This window comes from Hylobates moloch, unplaced genomic scaffold (genome assembly GCF_009828535.3).
Source record: "Hylobates moloch isolate HMO894 unplaced genomic scaffold, HMol_V3 SCAFFOLD_1, whole genome shotgun sequence".
NCBI classification, from domain to species: Eukaryota; Metazoa; Chordata; class Mammalia; order Primates; family Hylobatidae; genus Hylobates; species Hylobates moloch.
In genome coordinates, this window is record NW_026652276.1 from 1,376,233 (window position 1) to 1,389,622 (window position 13,390).

General features: G+C 62.3%; 2 protein-coding genes across 4 annotated transcripts in view; one reads left to right on the forward strand and one right to left on the reverse strand.

The window, feature by feature from the left end:
• Positions 1-483: 483 nt before the first annotated feature.
• Positions 484-13,390, reverse strand: RNPEPL1 (arginyl aminopeptidase like 1). 3 transcript variants are annotated; one of them, XM_032762016.2, is made up of 11 exons: positions 12,800-13,390; positions 9,333-9,473; positions 8,634-8,785; positions 7,990-8,106; positions 7,533-7,768; positions 7,254-7,367; positions 6,740-6,852; positions 6,269-6,377; positions 5,117-5,347; positions 4,892-5,034; positions 484-4,283 (listed from the first exon to the last, which is right to left on the reverse strand). In XM_032762016.2, the coding sequence occupies exons 1-11, from the start codon at positions 13,322-13,324 to the stop codon at positions 3,990-3,992; spliced, it is 2,175 nt and encodes a 724-aa protein (XP_032617907.1). In that variant the 5' UTR covers positions 13,325-13,390; the 3' UTR covers positions 484-3,989. The 3 variants fall into 3 exon arrangements, with proteins under 3 accessions (XP_032617907.1, XP_032617916.1, XP_032617927.1); XM_032762025.2 differs by having other exon boundaries at positions 2,999-4,283; positions 5,117-5,314; positions 12,800-13,384; XM_032762036.2 differs by having other exon boundaries at positions 3,000-4,283; positions 7,584-7,768; positions 12,800-13,384.
• Positions 13,284-13,390, forward strand: part of ANKMY1 (ankyrin repeat and MYND domain containing 1) — a 109,062-nt gene continuing 108,955 nt past the window's right edge. The window contains exon 1 of the mRNA XM_032761982.2: positions 13,284-13,339. The gene's annotated coding sequence lies outside the window, so the exon portion shown is untranslated. The remainder of the gene's footprint in view (positions 13,340-13,390) is intronic.

Here is a 13,390-nt window from a genome sequence, read left to right on the forward strand (position 1 = left end):
TTCTGTTGCTATAACAATACCACAGACTGGGTAATTTATAATGAAAAGAAATGTATTTCTTACAGTTCTGGAGGCTGGGAAATCCAAGGTCGAGGGGCTGGCATCTGGTAAAGGCCTTCTTGCCACACCATTCCATGGGGGAAGATGGAAGAGCAAGAGGACACACAAGCAAGAGACAGCTAAACTCATTTTTACAACACATGCTCATGATAATGAACCCACTCTGATAATGACATTAATCCATTCATGAAGGCAGAACCCTCATGGCCTAATCGCTTCTTAATGGTTCCACCTCTTAATACCATCACAATGGCAATTAAATTTCTTTTTTTTTTTTTTTTTTTTTTTTTTTGAGACAGAGTCTCGCTCTGTCGCCCAGGCTGGAGTGCAGTGGCGCGATCTCGACTCACTGCAAGCTCCGCCTCCCGGGTTCACGCCATTCTCCTGCCTCAGCCTCTCCGTAATTTCAACATGCATTTTGGAGGGAACATTCAACCCATAGCACTGTTCCACTGAGTTTTCATTTTTTATTTTAATAATTGCTTTTTAAAAAATGTCCAGGGTCTCTGGCTGGTTCTTTTTTATAAACTACCTGTTCTTGTTTCACAAGTGCCTCTTCCTATGTTATGGTTTATTTCAAAAGTTGCCTTTAGGTCTGAGATTTTGATTATATGTGTTTTAAAGTCCTTTTCTGGTTTTTCTGTTGCCTCTGTCTCAGGTGTAAGTTTGGGTTGAGTGGCCTGTTTTCCTTCGCACTGTGTTGCTGTCCTGGGCAGGTGATTCTCAATTGTGCCTTACCTTTCTATCTGGAGTTTCCTAATGTTCTGTGCAAAGCATCTGGCCTTAGGAGAGAAGCACCACCAGTAAGTCCCAGTTAGAGTAGAGACGGCAGAGAAACACTCTGGGAGACAGGTCTGAACTGAACAGGTCATGGCCTGAGGGACTTAGAAAATCTTATTTGGACCTCCAGGGCCTAGGAATTTGCATGGGTCTCCCTCACTGTTGTCTCAGGGTTCAGCTCTCTAATCTGTCTCTGTAGAAACCAGTCTTTCATCAAGCTTCTTTTCCCTTTTTGAACATCATCTCCTACCTGCCTGGCTAGGCCCTAATCCCCAAAATGCAGATCTCTCTCACATTCTGGCCTCAGCTCTGTCGTTGTCATTAGTGCTGTTTGCCATGTACCCCCACTTTTGTGCATGTGGTGGGGTTGCAGCCCCTGTGGTTGTAGGCCCCTCAGAGCTTCCACTGCCAGTGTGAGCCCCTCAACAGCTCTCTTATGCCTGGCAAGGTGCCTGAAAACATTCGAGATCTCTGTTCCATCGGTACAGGTCCGAGGGTGGTCACATTGAAGAGAATCCACCCTTCCCCTGCCAGCCTGAGGTGGGCCTGCAGCGTGAGAAAGCTTTGTTGTGTGAGACATCTGTGCTTCGTAGTTGTTTGGCTGGAGCATAACTTGGCCTAATAGAGAAGCTGGCCGCTAGAAGAGGGGTGCTGTGCTAACAAAACATGTGACCTGCCAGGATTTGGAATGTTGGCAGGCTGTTAGGTGGGGCAAAACATTTGGTAAAGCTCAACTAGGATGACTCATGAGGCAGATCGTGAGCTAAGTGTGCGAATCTAGTGGAGAGGCTGGGAAACAACACTGGCCTGAGTGTCGGCCAGAGGCTGCATTTGACAAGGGACTGCAAGGAAGCGATGAGCTAAAAAAAAATTCTGCACTTGCAAGCTGGGAGGAAGAGGAACGAAGGCCAGGAACGCAAGGACTTGGGGCTGAAAGAGCCCTCCTGTGCACCCCACGGGCGGGTACAGAGCCAAGACAGATTGTGGCGAGGGTGCCATCCTGGATCCAGATGCCCTCCTGCCCCCAGGGTTATGATGCTGGGCACTGCTGCTGAGTTTCCCAAAGGCAGGTGTCATGCAGAGGTGCGCAGCTCAGCAGCGTCCAGAGGTGGCGCTGTGGACGTGGCTGTAGGCACCTGGAGTGGAGTCACCTGCGGACCACAGAGTCATTTCGAGAGTTGAACTGCAAAAGAAAGAAGAGCCCAGGATGAAAGTTTGTGACTGCTGGGACTTGAAAACAACCTTGGCAGGGAAGAGGCTGAGAAAGCAGTCTTGCCACTGAGGAGGGCTCCTTTGAGGACACCATCAAGCGTGGTCAAGGAAGAAACGAAAGTGGTCCTCCCGAGGCTGGAGCTCCGGGCCACAGAGAACGTGACTTGGGGGAGTGGGGTGTCCACTCCCAGGCAGGGGCCCTAGCTGTGCCTGCCTGGCAAGACTTCAGATGCCATGGAGCAGGGGCTGCCAGGTGCCCTCCACGCCCGCTTTCACAGGGGTTACTGCAGTCATCCTGAGTGTGAGGGGCAGTGACAGTCTTCTAGTTCCTAAGTCTCTGGATGGGGTGGCGCCTCCCCCAGACCTGATGTGAAGAAGGTACATGAAGCAACACATGTAGAGACGGCCCCAGACCCTAGACCAGGGTTGCCACCACCACTGGAGGGGGACTCATATGCCCTGGGGAGGGGAGGGGAGGGGAGGGGCATCCAGAACAGGAAGGAGGGTGAGTGGGACATTTGGTGGCTGGGGACTGGACAGTGATGGTATCAGGGTTATTTGCCCAACACCTCCTGCCCTCCCCACTTCCTGGCTGCCACGTGTGGAGTGGAGCTGTGACTGGGCCTGGCCAGTGGGTTGGGAGAAGGGACGTGCTGCTTCTGGGCCACGGCATGTTGGCCAGGTGTGTGTGGCACTGAGATGGTGGCGCCACATCCTTGGGTACTCTGAAGGGCAGTGACACCCATCACCTGGGAAAATGGAAATCTCAATTCTCCAAAACGAAGCATGCCTGACACCTGGCACCCATCTTGGGACAGGATCACCACTGAGGCTGGGATTTGGCTTAAGCCGGAGGTGAAGGCCCAGAGTGAAGGTGACACATGGCTTCCCTGTGACATCCAGAGGCTACTCAGGCCCAGGAGGTCCAGCCAAGGGGCTGGGCAGGATTCGGGGAGCCTGCTCTGGGGCTTGTGTATCAGAGGAGGGGGCCACACCCAGCCCCTGACCAGCTCCAGGCCCCAAGTCCTGGCAGGCCAGCCCACCCTACACAGCCAGGAAGATGCAGAGGACAAGAGTCGCGAGAAAGAACGCGGAGATCAGGTTTGCAGAGTGGAAGTTTAATGGGACCATCACCGTGATACCCCATCACAGCAGTCCCAGGCTGGAGGCCCCAGGCCCCGACCGCCTCTCCCAGCATGGTGGGCCTAGAGACAGCACCAGCACCACCTCCCACTTTCCCTGGGGTATTGCTTTGCCCATGTGCCTCCCGCCCCAGGAAGCTACAAGAGACAGGCTGTCCTGTCCCCACACTCTCCCTGGGTCCTGGGACTCCCTGTTCTGAGGGGCTAAGGTTGCCTGGGGCCAGAGGGCCCTCCCCAGGGACAACCGTCCTCTCCCTGTGTCCCCTGCCCCCACACTGAGGGAATGTCTGTGTCCTTGTTCCTCTGCCAGGGGCCAACTGAGGCTGCCAACCCCAGGGGCGGGGTGCAGGGCTGTGCGGGGAGGGTGGCTCAGATCCCTGCAAGGAGGCGTGCTGCAGGGACAGCACAGCCTGGGCCCCCGGCAGACGTTAAGGCACAGTGTGGCGGTCACCATAGGGCTGCCGGGGCCCTTGCCCCAGGGGCGGCACCTGGTAGGTGCTGGCATCCGGGGCTAGGCACAGCTGTCAGTGTTGAGACAGGAGGCATGGCGTGTGCAGGCTGGCCCCAGGGCCTGCAGTGCAAGAGAGCTGGGAGTGGGGAGGCCAGGTCCACAGGTCTCTGCCAGACACAAGGAGGTCCCTCTCCCCATTCTCCCTGCCTGGGAGAGCCCAGGGGAGGGGCTTGTGGGCCTGGGCAGAGCTCATGGCCAAAGCCGAGGCGCAGTCATGGCAGGCCTGGCCCACAGAAGGCACAATTGTGGTGTCTGGGAGGTCGAGGGTCAGCCCGCCAACAGGGCTAGGCAGACACATTGACGTCCCTGAGAGAGATGGCACTGCTGGGGGCCTCATCCCCAAGCAGCAGGGCCTGTGCATCCGAGTCTGTGTCTGCTGCAGCCTTGCCCAGCTCCGTGCTGGGCTCTGAGGCGGGCTCTGTGCTGGAGCCGAGGCCCTGGGACAGGATCTGCTGGATGGCTCTGCGCAGGTTGGGGTGCAGCCGGCCCTGCGTCTGGTAGAAGACCTCCACCGCAAAGGACTTGAGGGCACCGGTGCAGAGGTCCTCGTACAGCGGGATGGTGTACATGCGTGACATCTGCAGGAGGGGCACTCGGTCACACTGGTGGGCTCCCCAGTTCCCTGGAGCCAGCCCACCCTGCCAGCCCGGCCAGGCGGCCCTCCTGCCCCTGGCTTCCCAGCTTCATCATCAGGGCTGTGGCCTGGACTCCGGTGGCCAGGAGGCCTACCATTAGCCTCCCACCTCCACCCTGCCCTTCCAGGCCGACCATGGAGGCCCCATCTCCAGGGAGCCTGGGCTGGAGGGAGCACATACAGGGAACAGGGCAGCCAGGGCCCACGGGCCTGAGGGCTCTGGCCTCTCTCTGAGGAGCTGGGACGTCCCCTCTGCCCAGACCAGGATGCTGAAGGCCCAGGGCCCAGCAGGCTGTGGTGGCCTGGACCCCAAACTCCTGCTCCCCGCTGGTCCCTTCCACAGCTTCTCCAAGAAATGGTGGAGTCCAGGCTGCCCCCTGGTACCTGTACCCGGTGCATGCCCCCAATCCCAACAGACCCCTATGTCTTCCCCGCCCCATTCTCCAGAATGTGCCTGGCCTGCCCCGAGGGCTCAGACTAGGGAGTTGGGTGGGACTCCCAGTCCGCACGGCTAGGCCGTTCCAGGCTGGCCCCCTGGGCGGGTGACTGCACCTGGCTCTCCAGGAAGCGCCGCACCCTGTGGAGGTCAGGATAGTAGTCGTTGCGGACCACAATCTGCAGCCAGCGGATGCGGATCTCAGCGTTCATCGAGTCCAGCAGGGAGGAGTAGCACTTGGACAGGCTCATCACCACCTCTGCAGGGCAGGGAGCAGGTCAGGGCTGGGCTGCCATTGCACCCCAGCCCCTGGGCCAGCCCCATCAGCTGCAGGGACTCACCCTGCGGCAGCGGGGACCCATCCAGAAGCCGGTCCAGGAAGAGTGCTGTCTGGAAGGTCCTCCACTTGGAGATGTCAATGGCACTGGCCGAGGCAGCTGCCTGGTCCAGAGGTTCTGCGGTCCACAGCTGGAAAAGGGCCTCCACGGGTCGGGTCAGGCTGGATCCCTGAGACAGGTCCGGCTCAGCCAGCGGCGGGCCTGTGGCATTGAGCCAGCGCTCGAATTCCAGCCCTAGAGGGGAGAAGTGACCCTGGGGTCCCTGCCTAGGCTAGGGAGGGGCTGCCTGAGCAATCTGCCCAGGAGACCCCAGACCCTGAGTGTGTCCCAGGCAGGTGGCCTGTTCCAGGGACATGGGCCATTCAGGAAGGCGGGGTCAGCTCCAGCCAGCACTGCCACTTGAAGCCACTGAAGGGGCTTCTGTGAAGGGGTGCAGGGAGGCAGAGACTTGGGTTGGTGACCAAGGGACTTGCACCCACTCCACGCCTCTCCTGGGTGGAAGACAACGAAGTAGTCTAAACCCAACCTCAGTGCTGGTGGAGGCCACCTGCGCCATGAACCAGCAGGGGCGGGATGGGGGCAACAGGCTCTTAAGATGATATTCCTGCTCTTGAAGGGCAGTGCCCATCCCCTACCCACAAAAAGTTCTTGATGCACTTGCTGTACCTTCCAAAACTTGGTGTCACCATGCACAGCCCTCCCAGTGGCACCTCACCACCCTCCAGCAATTCTGGCCTCTCCTTCAATGTCTGAACCCTGCAGTGCCTTCCTGGGCCCCAAGCCCTCAGACCCTCAGGGACACCTTTACAACTGACACATAAGCAGGGCTGGCTGCTGTTCTCCAGCTCCAGGACACCCCGTCACCCGCCCTTCCTGCACCAGGCCCTCTGCACACCTGGTTTCCATGGCCCGCTGCCTGGGAGTGCCTAACTCGGCCTGCTTAGCCTTGTGCCACTGCCCCCAGGCAGGCCCCCGACCCCAGCCCTGTTCTCATAGCATACCGGCCTGGGGCCCACATGGTCCAGCAAAGGTCGGCTGAAGGACAGACAGTGAACTGACAGGGCTTTCCTCCAGGGAGCTGCCCCTCAGGCAGCAGAGGCCCCGCCCGTCCTCACACCCACGGCTCCCTGGCTGCAGCGGGGGGGTCAGGCTCACCTGCCCGGCAGTCCACGCTCTGCTCCTTCAGCTCCGGGAAGAAGCTCAGGAAGGAGTCCAGCAGGTCCTGGGCCACGACGCTGGTGAACTTGTACTTCTCCACATAGGCCTGTGTGGCAGAGGTGGGGCCTCAGCAGGCCTGGAAGGGCGGGGCACAGGCAGCCCCACGAGAGGCCTGCAGGGCGTGCGCCGAGGTACGTGCTGGGCACAGGGTGGGCACAGAGGCAGCTAGTGGGCGCTGCGGAGCCAACACTTGGCACACAGGCCCTGCCAAGGGACCGAACAGAGGGTGGGAGAAGAGAAGGTAGCAACCCAGGCACTCCCCACAAAGAAAGGCAGACCAGGTCCCAGCCAGGCTCACAGGCCCCTGCCAATTCCACCCCAACTGCCAGAAGAGTGGGCAGCCCTGTGAGCTGGGGAGGGGCTGGGGGCAGATGGCAGCAGGGCCGTCCCGGGCAGGGGGTTGCTCACTCGGAGAAAGTCATCAAAGCGCTGTGGGTCTCCGCAGAGCTGGGACAAGTAGTACACGAAGCAGTAGCCCTTCTCGTAGGTGAACAGGTTCATCAGGTGGCTGGGATTCACTCCTGCAAGGTGAACACCCACCTGGGCTGGCATCCGAAACCACCAGTGTCCCATGGGACAGGGAGGGGCGGTGGTCAGGCTCCCAGGAGCAGGAAGGGCCAAACGCCACTGTCCCTCACATGTCCAGATGTGTACTGATGCCCTGGGCGTGCAGCGGCAGGGCCTCGGAGAAGACTGAGGACTCCCATACCACTGTGACTGGTGCTCAGAGCCAGGGAGGTGGCAGTGGCTGTGGGAGCCTGGGGAGGCCTTGCCCTGGCCAGGGGCTCCCAGCTTAGCCTTGGCAGGGGTCCAGGCACAGTGCCGGACAGAGAAGCCACAGCCAGAACCCACGAAGGGCAGGCAGGGAGGCCTTGAGGGGTGACATCCCCAGTTCCGGGAGTGGGTCCTGAGGAGCAGGTACCTGGCTCCAGCTTGACCTGCAGTTTGCTGACCGGGCTGTCCTCTCCCAGAAGCTTCATCTGCCGGTGCAGGGCGTCCAGGCGGAAGGCAGTCTCCAGGCAGGTGAAGGCAGCACCTGGATGGAGTCCAGAGACAGAGGAGAGGTGAGGGGGTGTAGGGGGAGACGGGGGAAGCAGGGGGTGTGGGCACCTGCAGCATGGCAGGGGAGCCAGGCTAGGCTCTCTGCCCCTGGCTCAGTGCCCAGGGCCCCCAGTGGCTGCCTCCCCAGCCCTGGCCGCACCATAGGTCTCAGTGGTGATACGGCGCTGGGCATAGGTGGCCAGGCCCTCACTCAGCCACATCTCTTCCCAGGTGGCGTTGGTGACAGCGTTGCCGAACCAGCTGTGGGCCACTTCGTGGATGACGTCGATGACCAGGAACTCATCGCTCTCCAGGATGGAGGAGATGATGAAGGTGAGGCAGGGGTTCTCCATGGCCACGATGGGGAAGGAGGGTGGCAGGAAGACAATGTCGTACCTGCACCGGGAGGGCGGTGAGGGTGGCAGACCTCGGGGCTCAGACGCCCACCCCGCACACCCACACCCCACCTTCCATCCAGCAGGGATCAGCCCAGCCCCTGCAGCGAGCTCCGCTTCCTCCCCAGGAGATGGGGACAGGACACCCTAGGGGTCAGATGAGGGGCTCCCCCTCTGACTCCTCCTTCCAGCCAGCCAGGTCCACAGGTCCCCGGGGCCTACCTGCCCCACATGTAGGGCCCATACAGCCGCTCAGCTGCACTCAGCCACTGCTCCACTGCGCCCGACAGCTTGCTGGTGGCCGTGGGCAGGAGGCACGGCTCGGCCCACACGCGGCTCCTGTTGCATGTAGAGAGGGTGAGCTGAGGCCGAGCAGCCCCAGCTCCGCTCACCCCACCAGGCTCTCCCACTGCCCTGGGGCTCCAGTAACACCCACACCTCACCCAGCCTGGCTGACCACCCCAGCCCGCAGCCTGCCCTGCCTCACTGGATGGGCAGCCACCCTGGCCCTTCCCACAGGAGGGCAGAGCTGCATTCCAGGGGCCACTTAGCTCATTTTATCTCTAGGCTGAAGGGACCAACAAAGGTGTGAGGGTGCCAGGCTGTGCGGGGGCCTTGGCAGGAAGGACCAGTTTGCAGGGCAGGCACTGGGTGGGCCAGGCTGCCGGGTCTGAGGGCACATGGGTGGGAGGGCCTGGCAGGCAGGGCCCTGGTGGTGGCACCAAGGCAGGGGCAGGGCTGGCCCAGAGCACCCAGAGGCCAGTGGGGGTCCTCAGCAGGGCAGCCATGGACACAGGCCACAGACCCCTGGTGGGGCTCTCCCCGAGGCCTGGGCAGCCCCAGAAGGCCCTGGCAGAAGGCCCTACCTGGGCCCGATGTCTGCCGGCTTGAGGTCTCCGGCCACCAGGGCCACGAGGTAGGCGGGCACGGGGTGCTCCATGTGGAAGTGGAAGACGCCTTCTTCCTCCATGTACGCACTCCGGGTGGCACTCATCAGCACCTGCACCCCCGATGGCGCCTGTAAGGAGGCCGGACTGAGACCGGGTGGCCCCAGCGTCAGCACACCCACAGCCCAGGCCAGGGAGCCTGTCATGCAGCCCCATATTTGTAGCAGGAAACCCTACATCCCCATCAGGGAATGTTTCTGTCAGAGAACTTCTCTCCAAAGAACTGCCACCCTCCACTCGGAACCCCTAGCTCCCAGCCTGCAAACCTCGTCCCAGCACAGAGGGTGCTGCCAAGCTCGGGCCTGGTGACCCACAGACCCCACCGGGGATCAGCAGTTCTGTCTGGAGACCCCTTGTCTGAGGCCCCTGCAATCCCACTGGGGACTCACCCTGGGTCCGGGACCCTGACCCCCTCAGGCCCGTTGGAGGCAGCCCGGCTTCCCCCATTCCCTGCAAAGCGGCTCCTCCCATAGAGTAGGGAGGGTGGGCTCCTGCTAGCACTGTGGCCTGCTGGCAGCTGGGGCCACAGCCCAGGCAGGTAGAAGCAAGGGGGAGGCAGTGTGGCCAGGCCACTGGGCTGTCCTGGGAGCAAGGTGACGGCAGCTGACGGCCCCTGACCTTGACGACGGCAGAGTAGGTGCACTTCACGGCAGGCGTGTCGAAGCACGGGAAGAAGGAGCGGTTGCACACAGAGTGGCCCTGGGTGAAGACGAAGGGCTTGGCGCAGCCATAGGTCAGCTCTGGGTCCAGCCACCAGATCTGTGGGCAGGATGGTGCATCAGCAGACGGCCACCCAGCTGGGGTGCTGGGCCCTAGCCACTGGGCAGCAGCCTGAGAGAAGGCAGGAGGCTCTGGGAGGGGACAATGGCCAGATTATCTTGCTGGGTTCATCGAGGGCCAATAGCCACCCCCTAGCCTTCACTTGCCTGCCTGGGCAGGGGGATATCCCGGGCAGGTGACCCAGGGTGTGGCCTGTGCTGTGTCATCAGGGCCAGACCCCAACCCAGGCAGGAGGCCCTGCGTCAGGGAGCGAACAGAGGTGTCTCCCAGCTAACGCCAGGGCGAAGAAAGGGAATAGCCCATCATTGCATTATCTTAGCTTCTATAGCGAAACTGAGGCACCATCAGAACACACTCAGACCAAATTCCCAGCAGTTCATCTGGTCATGGCCAGGAAAGGGAGCCCGGGATGTGGAACCTGGGAAGCCAGAGCCTCCTGATGGCTACACACTGGCAGGCAGCACACCCAGGCCCAGAGCCGCCCTGAGCCCAGGCAGCCTCGCCTGGAGGAACCCCACAAGAGACAGGCTCCAGGCCAGGCGACGGCAAGCAGGGAGTGGAGGCCAGGCCAGAGGCCCCTGCTGGCAGGGGACAGGAGTGGCCAAGGGAAGGATGGCTGGGGCCGCTGCCTGGAGGCCGGGGGCTGCGGTGAGTGCTGTGGAATGGGTGTGCTCACAGCAGCTGCTACCCACCTAAGGTCACCCCCGCCCCCCGACCCCGGCAAACCTCTCATCTGCACCATAGCTGTTGAGGCTTTCCTCACCCCTAAATGCCGAGGCCAGGCCCCAGCCCCACTGAGAAGCCTGCACCCCCGGGCCCTCCTGCCACTATCCTGCTGCACCCGTCTCATCTTCCTTCCAGGAATTCTGACCTCTCTAGTGAGGGCAGCTCAGAGTCTGGGAGGGGGACCCTCTTCCAACCACAGCCACATCACGTTCGTCCCAAGTCAGCCCTGCACGTTGTCCCCACCCTCCCCTCTGCCGGAATGAGATTGTCAAGGCAAACTGAATTGCTCCTCATGCACAGGCCCTCCTACGACCATGAGTGGAAGACGCCCCCAACACGTTTCTGAGAGTGGACGAGGGGAATCCACAGCTGAGGGCCGCCACTGAGGGCCTGGAGGACCCCAGACCAGGAGGGCTGCCTCCCCAGCAGAGCCGGCCAGACCCCTGCCAGCACTCTCAGATCTCTTCCAAACTTCCTGTTGGTGCCCTGGCCCTGCCCTGGCCGGGCAGCAAGGTGGCACAGGCGTCTCCCATTCCTGCTGAGCCCTGGGCTGCCAGGGTGTTCAGGGCCCAACTGGGGAGCCATTCACAAACGCAGCCTCCCCCTTGAGGGGGCTGGGACCTGGGAATCCGTATGAAGGAACCTCCCTGCAGGAGTCTCCTCAACCCTCAGCCTGCACGGCCCCCTCACAACTACTCCTCTCCTGCGGCCTTGCCTCACCCTCCTGAGGCCCTTCTGTGGCTCTGCCCACTCACACCTCTCCCTACTGCCCCGTGTCCACCCCACAGCCTCAGTAGCCTGGCTTCCCAGATACCAGCAGGGCCCACAGCTCCCCACTTGCCCTGAAGTGAGGGGCTGGGGCAGATTCCCAGACAGGACAGGCCCTGCCCCACAGATGGGTCGCCAATCCCTGTCAGGGCACCCTGGCACAGGTGCTGATGGGCTGGTGGAAAAGGAACAAGGCTGAAGGGCTCCAGACACTGCAGGGCAGGAAGAACGCTGTTCCTGCTGGGGTGGGGTTGGGTGGGGTGGGGGTGGGGGAATGGGCCCAAGCATCTGCAGCACCTCCAAAAAGCCTCTGGGGGCCTGGGGCCCACTGGCAGGGCCTCCCAGGGAGCTCCCGCTGCATCCTCCCTGGCACAGGGACAGGCTTAGGGATTTGGGCCTGAGTCCCTGGAACATGCAGGAAGAGAAGGGGACTCCACGTGTGGCCCCAGCCCCATGGCGCTCACATACAAAGGTGCGTGCCTGAGGTTAGAGTCAAATACTCTGCCTTCTGCAAGTGGGGCAGCTCATAGGCCAGGTGACGCCAGGCCCCGTCTACAGCCTGCCAACCCTGACACCACTCAGACTTTGGGGACTATGCCACCCTCCCTGCCCAGAGCACCCGGAAGCCAAGAGACAATGGCCACCCTTGCTCACTGGGCCCTGTTCACAGCAGCCTGCTGAGGGCCCTGGTCCGGCCACTCTGCAGGCCAGTGTTGGATGGACCAGACACGTGGGCTCCAAACACGGATCAAGGCCAAGGGGAAGCCCATCCCTCAGTTCTCACCTGTCATACTGGGAGGCATACTTGCCACCTGTCAGAGCCCTGGAATACCACAGCAGGGGCGGGACCGGCTTGCCAGCGGCCTGCACACCCACAGGGGTTCTGGGAAGAAGGTGAGGTGGCAGGTCCTGCTTAGGGCTCCTGGGAAATGTACAAGAAGCCCATGGGGTGCACTAGTCTGGGTTCTTCCTGCCCAGATGTCACCTTGGCTCTTTATGGCCTGACGCCTCTCTACCACCTCTCCACCACCCTGTCCATTTATGTGCCGTGACCAGTGACAGCTGGACTTCCCAGCGCCTCCACAGCTGTGTGCGTATTGCATATGTTGGGTGTCACATGTGTGCCGTCCATACCACCTAGGGATGCAGTATGAACCCCCATGCTGTAGGCAGGAAAGGCCCTGCTCCATCCTGTACACACTCCCACTGGTGGAGGTGGAGGTGGAGGGGGTGCTGCAGCCACAGCGCCAGCCTCAGTCACCTGGCCTTTCTTGCAGAGTCTCCGGAGTGGTGGGTACCCAGTGTGCAAGCCCTGCAGAGCCTATGTGTGTCTATATTGGGGTCTCGGGGCCCACTGGTCTCAACACTCCACCAGTGCTGGCCAAGGGAGCCCCAAACCGAGCATCACAACCTCCATGGCCCTTTCCTCTGCCTCTGGCTTGGACTCATCTGCAGGCCCTGGTCACATGGAGGCCCTTCCGCAGCTGACACTCCAGCCCAACCCTCGGTGCCAGGATCCTGCAGATGTACACCTTAGTGGGTGACAGAAGCTGCTCATGTCCCCAGGCAGGGACCGAACACCTAAACGGGAGGCTTCCCTGAGTGACATGCTGTCCCGTGTCCCCGCAGGACTCCGGCCTCTATCCAAGGGCCCTAAGGGCTCACAGGCAACAGCTGGGAATCACCAGGGTGGGGGGAGGGGGGCACCTGTAGGGCGCAGATTCGCGTCCCTCAGCCTGGCCGTGCGGCGAGAGGCCGCTAGCAGCGCCCTGCGGACCGGCCCGCAGCCCCGGCGCCCGCCCCGGACTCACGGCGGGGGCGTCGGTCGAGGTGTACCGCAGGATGACCTGGAAGGGCTGGTGCGCCTGCAGCTCGGGCGGCAGCGTGACGGTGAGCGAGGAGCCGTAGTCGGTGAACGGGTCCACCCTGAAGGCTAGCGGGCAGCAGGCGGGCTCGGAGCCGGGCGCCTCGGGGAACGCGGGCAGCGGGGGCGGCGGCGCGGGCCCCGGCCCAGGGGCGGAGAAGGCGAAGGCGCAGGGCGTCTCGGCGGCGGCGGGGGCGCGACGGAAGGCGGCCGAGTGCAGGCGCAGGGCCGGGTGCGCGTCGAGCACGAGCGCGCGGGGCGCGGGCCGCAGGGCGCACAGCTCGAGCACCAGGCAGCCGGCCAGCTCGCGCGCCTCGGGCCGCAGCTCCAGGCCCAGCTGCAGGTGGCGGAGGCGGAAGAGCTGCGCGCTGGAGGCCGAGGCCACGTCCAGGGCGGGCGGCGGCTCGGGCGGCGGGCGGACGGGCGCGGCCTCGGCGCCGGGCGCCTGGCGGCAGCAGCACTGCGCGGCCATGGCCGCCGGCACTAGGTGAAATCCATGGGCGGCGGCCGCGCCGGGCCGCGGGCAGCGGGCGAGGGG

What these genes read in the sequence shown, in the direction of transcription:
- RNPEPL1 (XM_032762016.2), bottom strand. Translation starts at nt 13,324, where the DNA reads ATGGCCGCGCAGTGCTGCTGCCGCCAGGCGCCCGGCGCCGAGGCCGCG. An exon ending in CCGGCAGACATCGGGCCCAG is followed by an intron (nt 8,107 to 8,633) that starts GTAGGGCCTTCT and finishes TACATGCAACAG; the next exon opens with GAGCCGCGTGTGGGCCGAGC. An exon ending in GGCGCTTCCTGGAGAGCCAG is followed by an intron (nt 4,284 to 4,891) that starts GTGCAGTCACCC and finishes CCCCTCCTGCAG; the next exon opens with ATGTCACGCATGTACACCAT.